The following is a 22159-nucleotide window of genomic DNA, read 5'->3' as shown; positions in this document are numbered from 1 at the left end:
TACTTACTGTTTCTTCTCGTTCATTTCCCAGGCGTCAAGTATTCGTTCTATCAATTGACATTTTTGAAAGAGCTGAATAAAAAGGAACGTTCCAGTTTAACATTGACATAAATGTCAAAGTGTCAAATTTTTAAAGTGAAACAGAACTCTAGTTAAACAGAAAAGTGATACCTATCACTTTATACATATAACCCAGCAAGCCTAATACAGCTGTGAATTACTGGCTAAATCAGATGCACCGTGAAAATAAATTTACTCAAGGGCCCCAGAACACTACAGGGATTCAAGACAGGATCTATGCCTTTAGCAGTGAACCTACGAGGAAATAATATATTTCAAGTACTGCTACCAGTGAGCAGCTGACCTAAAGCAAAAGACAGGTTTTACTCTGAAATGGAATAAAGAAAATTATGCCTTGGCAAAAATTTAACTCACAATCCACAGCAATACTTGTACATTTTAAATGCGAGCAACACTTACTTCTCTATGAGCTAACATTACTGCATTCGTATTAAAAATAGGTGTGGCTTGCCAAACTCCCGCACGCCAATGACCAGTGCTGTGGGCTGCATTATCGAATGTGCACAGCCAGTCTTATTCAAATGTCATTTGTCTTCCCCATCTACTTGGTTACTCCAGGTTAGCCTTTCCCATCTTCAAGGTTTGGGCGTAACCCAGTATGAGCTAGAGAATGTCACACAATCACAGAACTTCAGAGCAAGAAGAAACCTGAAGACTGACTTAGTAAAATCACCTCATATTTAACAAAAGAAAACAGACCCCCAGAAGAGGCTTCCTCCACACTGCATAAGAACTCACTTCTCCCAACTTTCAGTCATATATTCAGCACAAGAAATTAAAACTCTGGCAAGCCAAATAATTGGTTCAAATGTTTTCTGCAGTATTTAAATTTGCATTGTTCTTTTAATCTCCAAAAGATTTCTAAATCTTCAAATTTATTAATTTTCCCAAATAAGCAAGCCACTTAGCCTTTTTTTTTTTTTTAAAGTTCATGTAATGGTTAATTGTCCAGGATATGATTTACAGAATCACTGGTTAAAAGTACCATTACAAGTTAAATATTCAGACTCTGAAATCTAACCTCCCACCCTTAAACCTCAATTCACTTCACACCTTAAGCAGAAAAATGCTATAACCAGGAGTGGCAGAAAAAAAGACACCAAGTAAGCTTACATGTTTCAATAACAAATTGTCACCAGTGGAGTCTTGATCAGTAATTGTGCTATTTTCTGTGTTTTCAAAAGGACTTGCAAGAATCAGTGCAATACAGATTTCCACTTGTGTGTGTAAAAAGTTATTCCATGTGTATTTGAAGAACATGTCCTACAAAAAAAGAAAAATAATGCTTTCTTTTATTCAGTCTCCTCCATGTTTAAGCCACTACCGCAACACATTCACCAAATAATGAATTAATAAAGTGAAAATGATGTGTTCCTAGTACAATAGGACAAATTAAAAGGAACACATTTTATTTTAAATGCAGTTTAAAATGCCTTCATAGACTAAATAGCATGGTATTTGCTCATTTAACATGTCAGAATTTGCATGGAAACTAACAGAGACCAACAATAAACACATAAAGACAATAATAAATTTCTCAGACAGAAAGAGAGTGTCTTTTTGTTTTCAACGTGACTAATACAGATATTAAGAGTTCAGTAAATTTCCAAAGAAATTTATGAGAATTTCATTTTGCCTCAACAAATGCTTACTGATGACTTCTGAGCAGCACACAGTGCTAGGTGCAACCTGGGAGACAGACAAAAATACGGTCTCCAATCTTGAGGTGCTCACACCTTAAAAAAAATAACCACTCGGGCATTCAAAACTCATAGAACTATCAGTGGATAGAGCAAAATAAGAAAGGTATGAGAGGTGGTGACGTGCGGAACTCCTGGAGGTGCAAGGGTTTTCCAGATTACCTGAAAAGGTAACAGTAGCACACACACAAAAAAAGACAATTCCAAAAAGCACAAATGCATCAAGTATGTATTCAGGATATCGCTGAGTCTTGGTTATCTAATCTCAAAATGAAAAGATAATGATTAATGATCCACTTAGGAGTTTTATCATATTAATCACTCAAAAGAAGCTCTAAGATTAACAACAGAATGAATTAACAATAGCTGTAAACTTACTACTAGGAAGATGAAAGACTAGTGATTGACGACTTCAGTGAGACGCCCAGAGACAGGATTAGGAAGTTATAACCCTGTCAGAGGGTAGGGCAAAAACTATGTCCCCAGAGGGCAAGGGTTATGCTGGCAAGGAAACTGCAATCCTGTAGCGTCTCATCTTTCTCCAAATGTTCCTGCTCTCTACGTCTTCTACTGCTATGTCATTTAACACAAAGCTGAAAAACAACTGAAGTATCTATCTCAGTGACACTAGGAAGAACAAAGGGAATGGTTGATAGAGCATGCATGGGTTTGAAACTGGATGTGAATTCAAATCCTGCTCCACCACTTACTAGCCATGGAATGTATCCCCTATCTGGGCATGATCTGAAAAATCATGCCCAGGATCACATGAGAAATGTATATGAAGTTTTATACCTAGGATCACATGAGAAATGTATATGAAGTGTACATTCAATACCTTTCATGTAAAGAGCAAACACCCAGACTCTCCTTTGAAACACACGCCAAGTTCCTCCCAGTGCACAGTGTGGCCAGCGGGTGTACAGTGTGGGTCCTGGGAACCCATCTGTGCTGTGCAGAGGCAGGACAGAGCAAGCAGAGGCCCCGGGGCCAGGCCCATGGATCCCAAACACAGGCCTTGGAGCTGGGGAACTCAGGGGTCAGGGAAGTCCAGGTAATTCCTGGGCTCTTCTTTTTCCCTTACATTCCCTTCTGCTTCCACTGAAGCAGACTAAATCAAAAGATAGTCTCACACTAAATTGAAACAGTCTTTTAGACTCAAATCAAGACAGTGTCAGAGACCTCGTATACTATCTCAGTGGAAAGAAGATCAAAGCTTGTCCCTTGGCTAATTATGAAGAGAAAATAATGCTGTAAGCCCTAGTCGTTTATTGCTAATACAATCCCCTGAAGAGGGTGATTACACTCACTCTATCCTCCATACGAGACTGAGCTTCTCAAGGGAAACATCTGTCTTAATCACCTTCCAAATTCTCTAATACAGTTCTTTACGCACGGCAACAATAAATTACTACTGAAAAATTGAAAGCATTCAAAATTGATGATAACCTCAAAGGGAAAACTATATAAAAGACTGTTTACACTCCGACCAAGGAAAGTCATTGACACATACTGTAAATTTATGAGGTTCTACCTTCAGTTATGTATCCATAAAGTATCAAGGGCAAATTAAGACATCTTTCAGGGGATATCGTACCAATATGACCCCAATGCTATTCAGCTCCATAAGGTCCCCGTTGATACTGCTGGTATTTGTTTGGAGGAGGCTGGATATCAACCTAATCACATTCAACCGGGTGTTCCCCACGGGAGGGTCCAGCACGCCCCACGTAGTCTTCATCACACTTTTCTGAGGAAGAAAAAGCTTTCCAATTAAATTCAGTTCAGTAAACAAATAAAGGGTGTAGGAGTATGTACTAAGATACAACGCTAGGTAAACTAAGCCTGCAAACAACTTGGCCTGAATTCTACACCTGAAGGAAAATCCAAAACTCCTACTGATGATATCTTTAAGATATGATGAAATGAACATGAGGGAAAACAATTAAGTAATTTCCCTGGACTACAAATTTTATAAGAAGTCAAGTACCCCCTTGCCTTCAACATTGCAAACACCACAGGAATGAAGCAGAAAGCTACTGAAGTCCACGAAAAAAAAAGTGCAATATTCCAATTCTGACCAGAAACCTAAGAAACTAAGAAAAGTTACAAGTGGTTTTAGATCACAGTTCTCAATCTCTGCCAAATCTGTGATAAAAGTGCAAACTCAGAAGTTGCCTCTGGATCACAACCTTGAAACAGGATCAACCTCAAACCTGTTCTTGTCCATAAAAGGGAGTTTCTATTCTCTGAAATCACAAAAGACAGACACAGAACATTCCGGAACTTCAGAAGTTTGGCAGGAAAGGATGATGACCTGTGACAACGAAGCGAGGATGCCCTTCTCCATGTCCTCGTCCACAGGGGATCCCTGCCCCCCTGCCTGCGCTCCTCCAGGCCCAGTGGAACTGGACGGCCCCCAGTTTCACTCCCTGTGGCACAGCTCTAATAAACACGGACCTACTCACTCACCACATCATGTAGTAAAAAGCAGCCACAAGCTGAACTCACTCCTAGCCGTGAACAAGAGGAAGGGCAAACCAAACACTGTCTTACTTCCGAGTTAGGCCCAAGAAGAGTACCAGTGTGAGAATCCATATTAGACGCTGCCTTTTTTGTCCACCTAGAAAGAAGACTGTGGCACCTGAGACACAGGTCAGGGGAACCTGGCCACACCCTCTCCTCTCACAGGACCTCCTTCCCCTCCAACTTCCACTTCTCTTCTCCTGAGCAAATCCTTCTCCTCTCCTTACTCTCCCTCCTCTTCTTCCCAGGTCTGGCACAAAGGACGCCACAGTTAAACACCAGCTCCCCCTCCACAAGATGGTTAAGTAAACAGAAAACATCTACTTTAGAAAGGAGACACTAGTCTACTAATTTCCCAGTAACTCGCACCGTAGACGTCACAGAGACACACTTTCCAGAGCCTGGGATGCTGGATGCAATGATGCAGGGCAGAAGGAAAAACCAAAGTGTAAGAACTAGTGCAGGCGGTAGAACTCTCATGGAACTGCCTTCCACCCTAGAGATGCCAAAAGGAAGAGCCTTGTCCCCTAAAGCTCGATCTGCGCCAACCCGAGGGGGTGGGGTGTCACGGAAGGACACCACTATGGACCCTGGACACCCCTCTTTTGGAGGTCTTCGCTGTCTGCTGTCTGTGCTTTCAGTGGCTGCCTGATTAACAGTCATTTCTGGATTAGCACACGGATGCTCCCGACAGAAAAACTAACACTCCAAGTCACATTCAGCCAACTACTTCTTAAATGAGATACCTGTTCATCAGGCGGTTACACTGCTCCAACTCTGAATAAGACAGCTCAGTTTCAAAGGTTAGTTCCTAAACGGTTAGCTTTTACCTCAAAGATGTGACAATAACACGCTGTGAGAGGAAAACGACTGTACTGGCACGTAAGTATGCAGAATATAGAGGAAGAACAAAAAGCTGAGTTTCCTAAGCAGATGAGTAACTTACTTAATTTTAATTCTATTCTATTCATCAATTTAGATGCTATATATCGATAAAAGCCAATTAAAAACTAGCTCAAGAGCAATGAAAACAACTGCCCGTGTACCTTCTAATATGCTTTGCACATGGGAGTCACAGCCAGTCCTTTAACTCACAAGGTTCATCTACTTTCTAACAACAGCTGAAATCTAGCTACTGGCTGGTCAACGGGCTTCAGAGAGCTGCCTTACCTTGGGTGGCTCAAGCAGGAGTTCATGAAAAGATCCAAGTCTTCCTCGGATGGCTTCTAGAACGCTCTTGTTGACCGAACAAGCTGAATGACTCATGCCTGGTGGGCATATCTCTATATGGCCTTCAAATCTTGAAACAAAGCAAGTTAATTTTATTTATTACTTCAGAGCAAATCACTCAAGGTGCTCCGTATCAGCGTATAGGGATATACATGATAGCTATAGAATATATAGTGATTATATCAAAATTTCTGGAAGGATAGGAAGAGGGTGTAATAAAACCTTGACAGGGATCAGCCAACATGGTCTGAAATCCAAAGATGTACAGTGTCAGGTGAGAAATTATATCCATTTCTTCCCATTCTCTCCTAAACCTTTTAACTCCTTATACCTATTGTACTAATATCAGGTCTCTAACCAGAAAATCTGGAAAGCAGCAGGAGATCCCTGAATTACAGGACACATCACACTGCCTGCCACTGGAAGACTGTTAATAATAAACAAGCCTGTATTAGTTCTATACAGTTTCTTTTGACTAATCAACACTGCTTCCTATTTAAAAGTCTTAACTTACTCTTCTGCATAAAGCTTCATCTATACTCATTACAAACCACTCCTTTTAGAAAAACAATTACGAGCGGAATGAGACTCCCAAATCCCAATCAGTTTTAGAAAGCACAGGGGTTCTCAAAGTTTGGGGACATAAGGAGGGAGGGGTCTAAAAATGTGGGTGTACAATTCAGATTAAAAGATAAACCTGGGAGTGGTGTGTCAGTGCAAACTAGCGCTTAACAATGTAGCTGCTGGAGCACGACTGCCTGAGCCTGAACCCTGGACCTTCACTCACCAGTAATTCGTTCTAATATGGAAAACGGGAACCACTGAAGAATGTCCCTCCCAGGACTGCTGTGGGGACCACGCTAATGTAGACAAAGGACTGAGGGCGCTGCCGGACACAGCTAACACCTAGAGAGTGGTTATTAGGGCTGTTACCCCAGGACTGCTGTGGGGACCACGCTAATGAGGACAAAGGACTGAGGGCGCTGCCGGACACAGCTAACACCTAGAGAGTGGTTATTAGGGCTGTTACTTGAAAATATTTCACACGGGCAAGTGATTTCTAAGAGCTACACGGAACAGCCTTCAGAAACTCAATTCCTAGAAAGGGGGAGTAGGCAGAATAAAGGCCTTTTGCTTTGATTATAGTGCTTTTTAATGTGTAGGGGTTTTAATAATTTATGTGGCCAAATATAGCATTCTTCACTATAGTCTCTGTCCAGGAAGCCATACTTAAAAGTTCTTTACAATGCCATAATCCTATGAGTATTTGCATACTTTTCCTCTGGTGTTTTTCATTTAACTCATCTGGAATTTATTTTTATGCAAAACAGGTATAGACATGATATTTTTTTCCCCAAGTGGCGAGTCACTTCTAAGCCACATTTATAGAATGATCCGCTTTTCCCCACTTATGTGAAAAAAAAAAAAAACCCATACAAAAACATATACTAAAATTCCTTAATCATTCATATACATTTTATTTGTTCATCTAATAAATACTTAGTGAGCATCAATTTATGTACCTGCCTTGACTCAGGTACTACAATCAATATCCATGGTGTTTCTCACATTTTAATCCTTTCAAATATAGGTAAAAATCTGCCAAATCCAAAACAAAACCTGTGCTGATATTCCGAAGAGATACATGAAATCTGGAACACAGACTTGGAAAGGCACAAGAAGTGATGGCTGTTTGGGGCATCGGGAGTCTGTTCCTTTCCTCTCTGAACAGAGATCTACAGTCCAGATGCACGGTATCTGCATCCACGCAGCTCCCTCAACCACTCACCAGTTAAGGAAACTTTGCTTATTTACTGTTTGGGATGATTATGAATAAAGGGCACGAATATTCACTCACAAGTTTCTGTGTGACACAATTTTCACTTTTCTTGGGTAAATATCTAAGAGTGCTGGATAATATACTGCAATAAAGGTCTGTTTGTTAAAAACCTGCCAGGTGTTCTTAGGAGATGGCAGCATGACTTAACATCCCAGTCGGAGAGTGTGAGGCTTCACTGTCACCAGCACTGGCTCTGTTTGTTTGGTTCAGCTGTTCAGTGGGCTGAATGGTCCCCCCACAAAACGTATGTCCACATCCTAGTCCCCAATCTGGATGCCTTTTCTTTCTTTCCTGCCTCACTGCACCGCTAGGGCCTGTAGCATGAGGCTGAATAGAACTGGTGACGGGAAATATTCTTGCCATGGTCCTTGATTTTAGGGGCTATGATTTCAGTCTTTGCCCATTAAGAATGATGGTAGCTATGGGTTTTCTTTTTGTTTTTCAGTTTCCAAGTTCCCTTCTATTCCTAATTTGCAGAGAGGTTTTATCATACAAGAATGTAATGAAATGATCACATGGTTTGACTTCTTTAGTCTGTTGGTATCAGTTATACTGGTTGATATTTATTAAAGCTATTTTTGTGAAGCAGTTTTAAGTTCACAGCAAAATGGAGGGGAAGGTACAGAGACTCCCATATACCCTCTGCCCCCACAAACGCACAGCCTCCCCATTATCAACATCCTCTACCAGAGTATGTTTATTACAATCCATGAACCTACACTGACACATCATCACCACCCAGAACCCAGCTTACATTATGGTTCACTCTAATGGGTTTGGACAAATAATGACATGTATTGGTCACTACGATATTATACAGAGCATTTTCACTGCCCTAACGGTCCCCTGTGCTCCACCTATTCATTTCACTCCCCTTGCCAACCCCTGGCAACCGTGATCTTTTTACTGTCTCCACAGTAAAATATGACATTTTCCAGAATGTATGTAGCCTTTTCAGACTGGCTTCTTTCACTTCTTTCTTTCTTTCTTTCTTTCTTTTTTTTTTTTTTTTTTGCGGTACACGGGCCTCTCACTGTTGTGGCCTCTCCCGCCGCGGAGCACAGGCTCCGGACGCGCAGGCTCAGCGGCCATGGCTCACGGGCCCAGCCGCTCCTCGGCATGTGGGATCCTCCTGGACCGGGGCACGAACCCACGTCCCCTGCATCGGCAGGCGGACTCTCAGCCACTGCGCCCCCAGGGACGCCCTCACTTCTTTCTTTTTCATTTGCATTTAAGGTCCCTCCATGTCTTTTCATGGCATGAGGGCACATTCTTTTTAGTGCTGAATAATATTCCACCGTCTGGATGAACTACGGTTTATTTATCCACTCACCTACTGAGGACCTCCTGGCTGCTTCCAAGCTTTGCCAAGTGTGGATAAAGCTGCTGAACAACTGTGTGCAGGTTTTTGTGTGAACCTAAGTCTTCAACTCCTCTGGGTAAATATGAAGGAGCACAACTGCTGGACTGTATGGTAAAAGTATGTTTAGTTTTCTAAGAAACTACCAGACTGTCTTCCAAAGTGGCTGCACCATTTTGCATTTCCACCGGCAACAAATGAGATTTCCTGCTGCCCTGCAGTCCTGCCAGCACTTGGTGTCGTCAATTAGGTCCACTGAATTGCTAGTACTGTGCTTACCGATTTCTGTCTAAACGTTATGTCCATTTCTGTTAGAACTTCTGTTTTAGATTTACAAAAAAATTGCAAAAATAGTACAGGGTTCCCATGTGACCCATACCCAGTTTCCCGTTATTATCTTTCATTTGTCAAAATTAATGAACCAGTACTCACACGTAAAATCCATACTTTATTCAGATTTCCTTGGTTTTTGCCTACAGTTGTTTCTCTGACCCAGAATCCACCGAGGACACCACACTATATTTAGCTTTCAGTGTCCTTAGCCTCCTCTTGGCTGTGACAGTTACTCAGACTCTCCTGGTCAGGTACTTTGCAAATGCCCCTCATTTGGGGTCTGGCCTTAACGTTTTTCTCACGATCATGGGTCTTTGAGAGGAAGAACACACAAGCAAAACGACATTTTCATTGCATACTATCAACACAACAGTGCTGGCTGCTGACTTTGATCATATGGCTGAGGAAGTGCTGGTCAGATTTCTCTGTCAAACTTGACAGAGTAACTGTCAAGTTCTCATTTTATTCTCTCTTCATACTGCACTTTTTAGAAGGCAGGCATGAGGTGCAGTCTACACGTCAAGAACGGACAGTCTTTTTCTTCCTCCTTGAGAAGGGATTATGAACTATTTGGAATTCTCCCGCAGGGGAGGTTTGTCTCCTCACCCTCTTTTACTTATTCAGTCACTTATGTATATCAGTATGAACCCATGGGTATTTTATACTTTGTGTTACAAAACCATACGGCCTTACTTTATTGTGCAAGTGTTGCCAGCTCTGGCCACTGGGAGCTCTTCTAGTTGCCCCGTGCCCCTCTCACACACCCGGTGCTGTGGGTTTTCTCTCGGAGCGCGTCCTTACTGTCTGCACCACAGGATGCTCCACATTCATCTTGTATACTTCTTAGCCCAGTTGCAGAACCAGCCACTTCTCCATGAAGCCCTGGTTCCTTTACTGGAGGATGGTATGAGAAACTGAGATCTGGGCACACGGTTACTTGTTCCTGGTGATGCTTCATGACTTCTAGGCCTCACAAAGCAACTGTCTTCCTGGTTTAACTCTTCATATTTCAGTATCGGTAACTTCTAGTGTCCTACACTGATCCTTTCCTCAACTATGTCAAAGTTTACAAATGAGCCCAAAGGCATTCTTCAATCTCTGTTGTAGTTTTCATTTCTAGCATTTGTGTATGATCTTCCATATCTGTTAAAATTCTCCATCTGTTCACATATTGCTCACTTTTCCCACAAGCCTTTAACACATTAATCATAGTTATCTTAAATTCCCTACCAGATTGTTCCAACATTTTTGAATCTAGTTCTCCTGACTGCTTTTTCTCGAGAGTTCAGTTTGTTTGGGTTCTTTTTATCTTGCTTCTTTGTCTTGCAATTTTTTAGCTGTGACGTGGACATGCTGTGTAAGACAACAGAGACTGATATAACTAGTATTTGCAATGGATACACCCCTTTTTTTCTAGGTCTTTAGTGTGGGGTTTCTGGATCAATTTATAGTCAGCAGCTGAGTTAGGTTTGGGTTTTGTTGTTCCTATGACTGACTTCTCTCGGCACACTGAAGACTTTAAATGTGTCTCAAGTCACTTTGTATTTATAGTTAGGGATGGATTGCCAAGGTTTTCTCAACTTCTGCTCTGCCCCTGGCTGAGGTTCTTCCCTTCAAGCCTGCTCCTGTGCTGATGGCCTCCTTCCACACTGCAGCCTTCCCTCCGCCAGCACGCTGCTCTCGTCACTCGATGTGTGGTGGCCTGGTGGGGAGGACCGCTCTGTTGTTCTGGTTCAGCCTCAGTCTCAGGCAGCGGAAGTGCTCATGGACCTCAGGGGTGGGGCCCTCTCGGTGATCCTGCCCTTACCTCAGTGGTAGGGGCTCTCTAATAGCCTGGGCCCTGAAAAGTGTCCCTGCTTGTCCTGTGGGGCAGAGACATTTTCCTGGTCCCTTCCTCCTCATCGAGTCTTTAGGGTTACAGGGTTTGCTGCCCTTTCGCCAGTGGCTTCAGGGTTTTATTCAGCAGGGGCGGGAATGGAGAAGGACCCTGCTGCTGCACTCCGCAGCCCTACTCTGCAAGGGAGGCCTTCTCAGGGCTCTTACCCGGCCTCCAGTACTTCCTGAGCAGGGCTCGCAGGTATGTGCAAAGTCCTGAGTCTGTAGTTCTCAGGGTGTCCTTGCTCTCCCTGCACCTGAGGCGCTTTGGGCGTTACATAACCTACTATTATTCTACGTTTATAAAAAAGACATTGGAACTATCATTTTTTTAAGATGAAAAATGAAACTGTGTATCAAAGTACCTCAGTTCCTCAGTAGAAGATAAGAATTATATTGTGCACTAACTTACCCTTTCTCTCCTTTCTTTCCCGGACCGGGGCACAAACCCGTGTCCCCTGCACTGGCAGGCAGACTCTCAACCACTGCGCCACCAGGGAAGCCCTCTCATTACTTCTTGAGTTTTACTAAAATAATCTGGAATTTATTGGGGTTTTTTTTTTCAACATTTGACTTATTCAATTATTCATTCTTAACATAACTTTCACAGTCATATGAATTGTCACATTCCTATCTGTTTCATTTATCATTACTTTCACCAACATATTTCCTTATCTTAAGTTCTTTATTCTACCTTATTTTTCTGCCTGGCTTCGGTAAAGTCCATCTTCGAGTAATCTGGCCCAGGTACAGGACACGGATGGGACACTGAGGTCCATACGCTTGAAAATGCCTCCTGCCCTCACACAGCAACAAAAGTGCTTCAGGGTCACAATCCTGCCCCCTGTTTTTCAGTGTTTAGTTAGCTTTACAAATGACATGTCTGGCAACGTGATTTGCTTTGTAGTTAACCCACTTTTTTCTTGTCCAAATATTTTTAAGATTTATCCTTTATCCTAGGGATTCAGAAATCACATAAGGATAAGGCTAAGATCTCAGTTGTCCACCACCCCTCCACCTGCCCCTCTTTAAAGTTAATCGTGCTTAGTATTTGATAAACCTTTGTGGTCTGAGGATAAGTTCCTTCTGATCAGAAATTCCTTCCTGTCATTTATTACTGTATCGTCTCCATTCTCAAGACGGAGTTGTCAATATAAATCTCGCAGCACCAGCTCATGTGCTTTTAAACCATTTTGAGAGATGATGCAACTGCCTTGCAGCATGAGTAGCAAGATAACAGTCCTGTATCACCTGATTAATACCTTAAGTTACTGGTTACGCTATTTAAAATATGATTTACCAGGGAAGACATAGGCAAAGTCAAAACTGCAGATACAACTCCAAATGACAACAGAGCTGAAGCAGTGCTGCCACACTGCCCTTCCATTATCACTAACCAGAGATTAAAGAACCAGAAATAGAGATGAAGACTTTGGGAAGCAGGGATTGGTAAGGCTGTGTTTACTATTTTGCTGGAAACCAAAATGACATCACAAACTAAATCCAGAAACGCTGGATGGCTAAATTTTCATATGCTGACAGCAGACCGTGTCTCTCCTCCTCTTCATGCCCTCTGCTTTACTGGATGGATCCAATAGTGGGTAAGAAAATACAAATTCTAATCTCTAAACCACATGTTCCCAGAATGCAAACACATACATACCTCTTCAAATTCTCATTCTCCAGAGAACAATTAGGAAAACTCTGACAATTAGTAAGTAAATTAGCTTTGGGTATAAACTGTAAAGAATAATATGACAGGGCTTCCCTGGTGGCGCAGCGGTTTAGAGTCGGCCTGCCGATGCAGGGGACGCGGGTTCGTGCCCCGGTCCAGGAAGATCCCACATGCCACGGAGCGGCTGGGCCCGTGAGCCATGGCCGCTGAGCCTGCGCATCTGGAGCCTGTGCTCCGCAACGGGAGACACCACAACAGTGAGAGGCCCGCGTACAGCAAAAAAAAAAAAAAAGAAAAGAAAAAAAGAAAAAAAAGAATAATATGACAAATATTAATTGACTTGTCCAGAGGCACATACATAGGGAAAACAAGACTATATTTCTGATTCTGAAACACACAGCACAAAGTTTTCCTTAAGGTCTCAAGCCACCTGCCCGTCCATTTTTAAACAGCCTAATGAACTGTAGTTGCCTCATATGTGAAACCCCGGAAAAAAACAACCCAAAGCCTCAAGTTAGCAAGCACTGGACAGAATCACAAGATGGAAAGAGCCCTGAACTGCCACTTGGAGGAGAGCTGCATACAAACCAGGAACACCTATTTTCAATTTTCATAAGCAAGAAATAAGCTTCTCTTGTGTTTGAGCCATTCTGTATGGGTTTGACTTATTATAGAAGCATTCTGGTAACTACTACAATACCCCAAATGACTAGAATCCACATATTGCCAATAGTGTTTACCAAACCATATAGTTCAACTACATCTATGCATCCCATTCATATAAAACTATTTATATAGTAGAAAAAGATTCAACACCTGAAATTCACGGGCATGATACTGTAGCGATCAACCAACAACTTAACTCTTAGCTTTTAAAAATTCTAAAAGCAAAACCAAATGGCTCATTTCGCAAGACAGAAAGGAAAACTTACGTTGGTCGCCGTGTCTCAAGTAAAGCCAACAATATCTGGACTGCGCTGACTATGGCCGATTCATTCTTCTCCTTGTGGAAAATATTTGATAGGAGCTGCTCTATGATTTCTTGCCTACGAAAACAAATCAATAGTCAAGCACTAATTGTAACACTGTTTAACACAAACAACTTCGGAGAAAAAGATCATGGTATCAGTAAGACAAGTATAAAAGAGTTCAACCTCACTTGTGCATATTTATTAACAATATTTTATGTTTAATATATCTATAAGGAAGGCCAGTGATCTTGCTTATCATAAATGTAACACAGACATATATATATATATATATATATATATATATTCCTATCCCCTCCCCTCAGCAAAGTCATCTGGGCCCTGCTTGCCTTTGCCAATTTTGTTGAAAGCCAACGAACACCTCACGACTGGAAGTCACCTCCTACTCAGATGGTGGGGACGGGCGGTAAAAAGACTCAGAACCCTTCAGCCCCACAGAAGGAGGGGACTTTTTACAAAAGAAACCATAAATGTTTTCCCACAAAGGCATTCATGTATAATTAACAAAGATCTAAAACAGACACAAGATAACATCACTTGCTGCACTGTACTCTACAACTAAAATTTGGTAAACCAAAATAATGTGGTAGCAGTGAAATGGGTGTGACTGAACTACTGCCCCAAAAGTATTCTCCACAGGCTCTTCCCATGACACCCCCCCATACATGTATACAAGGTCACAATTAATGTAGAATACAAGGGTAACCTGTTAGGTGAATAAATTTATACGGATGTTCTCAAGGAAAACCTGTTTCTTAGGATCTCAGTAATTTTTAGAACCCATGGGGATTAAGAAATGGAATCACCTTAGCAATGAGAGGGACAGCTGTGTTGTCCCTGGTGCCCACCTGGCAGACACACTAGTCACCCCAAGGTACAGCTGTGCTCACTGGCTACTAACACCAGTTCCTTTGCCAGGTTAGGGCAGCAAGTAGGAGAGAATCTCTTTCTCTTTGGGGGAAGCAAATAAAACTGGTATCTAACCTAACTTCAGAGGATCCCCTTGCAGGAAGTAGCTTTCAAGTACTCTCAGACCAGCACTAGAATTGCTTGTGAGATCTCTACCCAAAACAGTACTGTAAAAGTCACTAAACACACAGCAGTCTACAGAGTAACTATTAAACTTGGAACTGAGCTCTGGAAAACAGACTGCTTTTCTGTAAATACGTATATTCTTCAAATAGCAGCCTCACCCCAGGTAGAGGGGTACCGACAGGGCATCCAACTGTAGATGTCCACCTTCTCATTCAGCTGTAGTGTCTAACTTTCCAGAGAGCAATATCACCTTTCATAAACCCTGATGCCTGAAGGGAGTGGCTAACAAAGAGGTTCTCACTCTTTCATGGCTGCATCAAATTGGAAGTCTACCATACCCATGGACAGTGTTCTACTAATGGACAAAAATGAGATAATAACCAGCAAAAATGTGACGGTCAAGATGCAACCCAGCAGCTGAGCCATATTCTGAGTCTTAGCTAAACATACAAATATCACCAAATACAGAAGAAATCATAAACTGAAGAACTGAGCTTATTAAACAGGATAAAAAGAATGCCTTCATATTCTTTAAATAATAAGGCATTTATTTACAAATGAGAAGACATATTCACTTCCACTTTTTAAAAAATGGAGTTCTTGGGCTTCCCTGGTGGCGCAGTGGTTGAGAGTCCGCCTGTCGATGCAGGGGACGCGGGTTCGTGCCCCGGTCTGGGAAGATCCCACATGCCGCGGAGTGGATGGGCCCGTGAGCCATGGCCGCTGAGCCTGCGCGTCCGGAGCCTGTGCTCCGCAACGGGAGAGGCCACAACAGAGAGAGGCCCGCGTACCGCAAAAAAAAAAAATGGAGTTCTTAGACGAACACCAATAAAGTTCATTATGTGAGCTGTGTTACGCACGAGGCCAGCCAGGTTCTTCACCCAGGCCTTTGAGACGATGGCGCACTTCTGTTTTGTTTTGTTTTTGTGTGGGCAGCTAAAGACTCGCATCTATAAAAGTAACTGGGCTCAACCCGGCCCAGAGGCCGACCCACTGTCAGCTCATTAGCATCAAGAATTAGGAGCTGCCTGGTCCAACCCTCCCTAACACAACTAGTTTTAAAGGAATTCTGGAACTTCAGATTTTCCCACAACAGAGCTACTAAATTAAATACATTCAATTTAAGCTCAGATTGTTTCCCAAGCTAACACTCACTACCTAACACCTCGGTCCACTTTCTTAGAGGCCTTTTGGTATCCCTACCCACCTTGACCATTCTCTTTAACCTTAGCTCATTTCCAATTTTTCCTGCAGTGCTAACCTACACTTCCAGTTACACATACGGTGTTTATGTGGGGGTTAGCCTGTATACCGAGTAGACTGGCTTATAACACAACACTGCTATATATTATTAGGTGATAATCAAATACATACAGATATATAACAATATATAAAATATACACAGATACTGTTAAAATTAATAAAAGCTTACTAAGCTCACAGGAGCCTTTGGTCACTGTGTACTTCCTCAATCAACAGATACTAAAGAGAACGACTATAATGTGGGAACACGTCTGATATTAAAAAGGGTTGGTTCTCATCCTCAAGAAGAGTGTGGGAAGCACTGTTATAGAGTTAAGACTCCCCGATGCTCAGTGCAGTGAAGGTTTAACTCAGTGACACCACGGAGCCCCTGACTCTTTAGGACCATGTAGTTGAAGAAATTTACTCTGACTAACATTTAATGATGTTGATTATGTACCTCTCTGCATCAAAGTACAGTTGCCTGATCCAGGTCTAAAAACACAGTCTGAAATATATTAGCTAGTGCACACAGAGGCTCCAATAGCTAGATCCCACGTTTAGTCCAAATAGAGTTGAGTGAAGAGAGGGCTGGCACAGAAGAACTCAGTGATTACTACTGACCAGCCTGACACTCGGGGTGAACCTGCACAGTCCAGGAAGGGAGCCAAGCACCACCTGTGGCCACAGAACGCTCAAAAGGTAACTAGTCTGAACTGGCCTACTCTAAGTGTAAACTACACACTGGATTTCCAAAACTTTGCACAAAGTAAAGAATGTAGACTCACTCATTAATAATTTTTTAAATGAACATATGTTGAAATATTATTTTGTACCTATTAAATAAAACATAAAAATTAATTTCACCTATTTTTTTACTTTAATATGGCTACTAGAATTTTTAAATTACATGTGACTTTTATTATATTTCTATTGGACAGTGCAGTCATGAACCATATGAAATTACTGTCAGTCAACATTTTTTAACTTGAGTAAGTTAATTTTTACATGGTTCAACCTATTTCTACTACAATTATCGGTATTGTATATTATAAAAGGAGTACATATGCCATAATGCCCAAGAATAACTGAAATGGGGCAGGTAAGATGACATTTTACTCAGAAGCTGATAATCTCTTGTCTTGCTACTTGAGAGAACTAGTCAATTCCTTCCGATTCTACAATGCACACTGGGAAAATACAACTTTATTTCTCAGAATACAGAGTTTAAAACACGGTATCTTGTCTCTAATTTGTTCCTTGTTTGTCTCACACTTGCCAAGTAAACAATACACACAAATGTCTTAGTTTAATAAAAGGGTCTTCCCGGCCAAAAGATGCAAACGAGTCTCAATATACAGGAGGACTAAAAAATTCCAACAAAGTCATTAAGAAGAACAACAGTAGCAGTAAACTGATGCGAGACTGCCACTCGTACATAACAACGCTAACTGTAGGCACTCTTTCCAGTTACTCATCCAAAGTGGGGAAATGCCTTATTTTTGTTTACTAAAATAACGTTCAGTTGTAGGGATGCAGGCAAACGTATGCCCATACTCTTCCTGAAAATGTATGAATCTACAAATACCAGTATGGTAGGTTGGCCATTCGCAGATTTCAAAATACTACACCACCCCCAAGCTGTCTTCCACCTGAAACACATGAGATGTCTGTTCATTAGGAATTATCTAAAAATAAGGGCAGAAGCAATATAAAGAAACAAAACATACAAGATGTATAAGCCTTCGAATCAGGTCTGGTCAGGTTACCCCAGTCAGCTGCCAAGGTACAGTGGATCCTAAGAAGAACTTCTGATTAAAAATCACTGACTGGGAATTCCCTGGTGGTCCAGTGGTCAGGACTTGGCCCTTTCACTGCTGATGGTGCGGGTTTAATCTCTGGTCGGGGAACTAAGATCCCGCAAGCCACGCGGCATGGCCAAAAAATTTAAAGAAAGAAAAAATCACTGACTAAGATGGGTCAAATTACTTCATATACTATCTTCCCCAAAGACCATGGAGGCAGTGACAGCAGTTATGATGTCCCATCCATGATAGTTTTATAGAACTTAGTTTACAATTATTGAAAAGTTCAAAGTCTACATATAAATGTCATTTATTTACATTCTTACCCTGTAAGTCTCCAATGGGCATCACGACTGGCTGAGATCAGATAAGCAGGTTTTCCTGCCTTCTCAGCCATCCACAGGTTATTTTCCAGGGACAGGATTCCCACGTAAGAAACACTTACCAAGTACTTACACTGGAAGCACATCAAATAGCATCAATGTGAAAAAAGAACAAGAAGAGAGTTTCAAACATACTTTTCTAGAGTGGCAAGCAGGGGGTCTGGTTCTGTACTGTTCTGAATTTGTAACATCTGGTCTCTGCTCAGGCGAACAATTTCACAAAGTGACTGTGATGCATTTGAATGCCGCTAAAGGAAAGAAGTACAATTTTAACTATAAAACACATCAGAAGTCAAATTTATAATAAAATAAAGTTAGTGAAGAAACTGCTTAAGAAATAACACAAATTAACACTGGCCATAAGCTACAGTGAATAAAAAGCCAGGGTCCAAAGAAATAACATATGTCAAGCATGAGTATTTTACCCTTCCAGGCTTTACTTAACAATACCACAAACAAAATACACGTTACTTTGTGTAGGGAAATGTAATTAAAGTTCTGACAAGGAAAAATTTCTTTAATTAAATACTTGAAGAAAAATATAACCCCCCAAATTTATATCCTTTTAGCAGCAAAGAAAGATGAACACAATTCTTTGGCTTAAAAAAATAAACGCAGCTTTCTGGAATATACTAATGGATAAGAAATATTACTTCTTTCAGTGCGCAGTGTGCTATTCTACAGGAAAGTTCTGAAATCTCAGCACCAAACGCCTATGCTCCGTGGCATGTGGCACTGAGCATCACCTGCCCAGTGAGACCAGCAGGTTCCAGCACAGATGACAACACACACCAGGGTATCAAAATCCACTGTTTGCAATCAGGAGTCTAACATTTCCTCAATAAATATATGCAATTCATCACTTAATACAAAACGGAAGTATCAACAGGACTGTCCAAAAGACAAAATTAACTTCTCTTGCAAGTCAGTTAGAGAAGGTGCTGATGCCCCAAACGCTTTGTCCTTTGCAAAAAAAAGTTGCTGCAGAGTTGGGCTTCTCCTCTGTCAACTTCTCCTGGACCCTTCAGACAAGGACAGTACCTGTTGAGCAGGAACCTAGTGATGAGCAAGCCTCGTCTGTGGATGTGTCCTCCCTACCCCATGAATAGGGCAGGCCACGCTCCTGTCCTCACTCTCCTCGGCCTGCACCGGCCACATTTCCAGCACAAGGGAAATGTGCTCTTGGAACCATCCAACTCCCCCAGCCACAGCAGGAGGGCTCATCACCCCAACCAGGCCAAGGGCGCCGTCGAAGCTCTAGCACCCAGTACGTGCACACACTGGAGTGTCCTTCCTGAGAGTCAGCAGTAACGATACTGCAGGGAGCACATGATGTACTGTCTCAGGGGAGGGTGGGAATCAACAGCCCCTTTAATGGTTAGCTCTTCTCTTTTCTGAAGGGGGCGGTGGGATGGGGAGGCTGCTTTAGATAAACTCCAGGTACCAAAAGTTTTTTAATGGACTGCAGTAGAAGGGGCTACATCTACCTCCACAGGAAATCTGTCTTGGTGGGGAGAACACGCTCCGGCCACATGCTCCTTCCTCTGCACTGTCTCCTCTATGGCGCTCACTCTCCGATTAGTCCAAGCTAGAGGCATCCAAGGAGGCTGCCCATGCCCCATGACATACCCTGCATGTTGTTTGAAACAACTCCTTTGTAGATACTACCTTGAACCACGTGGAACTGTCATTTCCATAGGCAGAAATGGCCAAATGCTGGCAGCTCCACAAGAGTCAGTCCACTACTGAAGGCAGCAACAAGGGCAGCAGCAGAGAAGTAGGGGGACAGCCTCCTCTACAGCAGCATTCCCCCTGGTCCTGGTGACCCCACCCCGCCCCCAAGCATCCCCTCAGCATGGAGCTCAACGTGCAAACTCCAAAGTAGCTTCAATTCTACTGCCAAGTCAATCTTTAGCACCCAGGACAAAGGCCAAACCTGTCAGCACAAAAGCCCGAGCTAGGAAGTAGAACCACCAAGAGCTCATCCCTCTTAAGGATTCAATGGTGACCAGGATCCTGCTGCGCTGTCTGGAAAGCTTTAGCCAGGATGGAAAAAACAAATGCACACAGACGTGGCCACATCATTTGGACTAATGATGGGTATAAAAGAAAAACAAAGTGTGGAGGAGGTTTGTAATAAAGGCAAGCAGATGCAGCACGAAGTCTCAGCTCTAAGAAGGAGAAGGAGCTAGACCCAAGGCTCACTGTTTCACATTCCGGGAAATTTTCTGAGTATCGGCAAAATGCAGTATTTTAAAAAGCCTTTGGTGTTTAGAAGCCTGTCAACTTGAAGCATGCCAGGCGATCGCTGTTACCTACCCTCTACCTTCACATCTGGTACAATTACGCTCTGTGCCCAAATAAACATGGTTCATTTTTTTTTAAATCAAGTTTATAGTCACACAAGAGAACTTACATCTTCTTCTTGCGATGGATGAACTATTTCCACAAGCCTCTGGATAATTTTCTCCTCATTTAACCACTGTAAAACACATTGTAGAAGTAATCATAGCAATGAGTGGCTCTTGTTCAAGCCCCAATGAAGATAAACATACTTGGAAATATCCATCACATTTTAAGTAGAATGTTACAGGTTTTCTCTGGACTTTGAACACTACAGGAAATTAAAAGTCCCCCAAGGAAAATGCCAGTGAATATATTATTTTAACAGTAGCTACAGTACCAACTACTCCCCAAGTCACAATACCCACATCCAAAAATTCTATACATCAGTTTCTTAGTGATGTTAATTCTCAGACACTGGGTACTTAAACAGTCTGTACTTTGGACATGAAGGCGGGGGGAATGGAACTTATACATTTTCTGTAAGAGAGCATTCACTTCAAGAGAGCTTCAAAAAGGCTGAGAAAAGCAATATTTAGTAGCAAGCCTCTGGCTTAAAACACATGATGAACTTTTTACCTTCTAAAACCAAAACAACCGCAGGAAACGTGGGGGCTGGCGGGCACCACAGAAACAGAGTTTGTCTGCCCTGCCACATGCTAGCAAGCTATCACCATGATTAGGACACTCTCTTCTTCCACCATATATGAAATACTGCCATGAATGAAAATATGAAGGGGATGAGAATAAATGAAAAATCAGCCGGCGTAATATTAGTTCCACAAGGAACAGGAACACCGTAATAAACAAGGCACTCACTACCTGGAACGGGCGTGCACACACACAAAATCCCAAAGGTTAACAGAGATGGCGGCGGGGCTGGGCGTGGGGTGGGGTGAGGCTAGGAGTGGGTGGCAAGAAATCGGACACGCTTTGATAAAGGCATGTGGAGAAATTCTTAGGTTGTCTCTAGGTTCCTTAAGGAGAACATGCCAAAGGAAAGTGCAAACAAAAGCTATTAGGAGACTATACCACAAAGGCAGAGGCCCAACTTTACATTTTAAGATGTTTTAAAATGTGTACGTGAAGTACACTGTGTTTGAATCTGTTCAAACACAGATTCTGACTCAGCAGGGCAGGGGTGAGACCTGGGATTTCTAACATGCTCCCAGGTGATGTTTGGGACCAAACTTTGAGTAGCAACGACCTAAAACAGGATGCAAACACCTCTACATAGGAGGTGGGGCAGAGGGTCCTGACGGCCAAGAGAAAAAGTAGGAAACTTTGTGGTCAGTGAACGAATCAAACGCCCACCCTCACTGAGTCCACAGCTATTAACAAGCACCGACAGCCCAAGCCCACGGTGGGCCCCCCAATCAAAGTAAGACATTGAGGGGTTTCTAACTACCCTTCCCCCGAGCTACGCCTTTATTCACGACCCACCACCACACCCCTCCAGAAACGCACCTATTCCTCTGGAAGTGGGCCCTAAAATTCAACCCAGCAGTGACCAAAGGAATCCTAAGAAACCACACTGAATAATTTCCCCCAATAATAATCCAAACATAAAGGTGACCATCCCTCCTATCCTTAACTACCTTCCCTGGAATCCCCAACCTCTACTGAGAAGAGACTCCATCCACAAAAGCACACCTAAAAAGGGCCAGAGTCCCAATTTAGGGCCCTCTCCCACAGGCAACTCCCAGGCCATCCACGAGGCCCCCGCAGCTGACTTCCTCACA

The 22159-nt window shown here is 42.5% G+C and overlaps 1 protein-coding gene across 19 annotated transcripts in view; it reads right to left on the bottom strand.

Annotated features, from left to right (window-relative positions):
• Window positions 1-22159, bottom strand: part of PPP6R3 (protein phosphatase 6 regulatory subunit 3) — a 126740-nt gene that overhangs the window by 41901 nt on the left and 62680 nt on the right. For 18 of the 19 annotated variants that reach the window (XM_033861325.2, XM_073809288.1, XM_073809287.1 and 15 more), the window contains 7 exons: window positions 20491-20556; window positions 18210-18322; window positions 13553-13666; window positions 5478-5607; window positions 3379-3531; window positions 1195-1344; window positions 8-72 (listed from right to left, as the gene is read on the bottom strand). In XM_033861325.2, the coding sequence (XP_033717216.1) occupies window positions 8-72; window positions 1195-1344; window positions 3379-3531; window positions 5478-5607; window positions 13553-13666; window positions 18210-18322; window positions 20491-20556 (791 nt within the window). The remainder of the gene's footprint in view (window positions 1-7; window positions 73-1194; window positions 1345-3378; window positions 3532-5477; window positions 5608-13552; window positions 13667-18209; window positions 18323-20490; window positions 20557-22159) is intronic. The other variant, XM_033861321.2, reaches the window with a different exon arrangement.

This window comes from Tursiops truncatus, chromosome 8 (assembly GCF_011762595.2).
Source record: "Tursiops truncatus isolate mTurTru1 chromosome 8, mTurTru1.mat.Y, whole genome shotgun sequence".
NCBI classification, from domain to species: domain Eukaryota; kingdom Metazoa; phylum Chordata; class Mammalia; order Artiodactyla; family Delphinidae; genus Tursiops; species Tursiops truncatus.
This window is presented reverse-complemented; position numbering and strand designations above follow the sequence as displayed.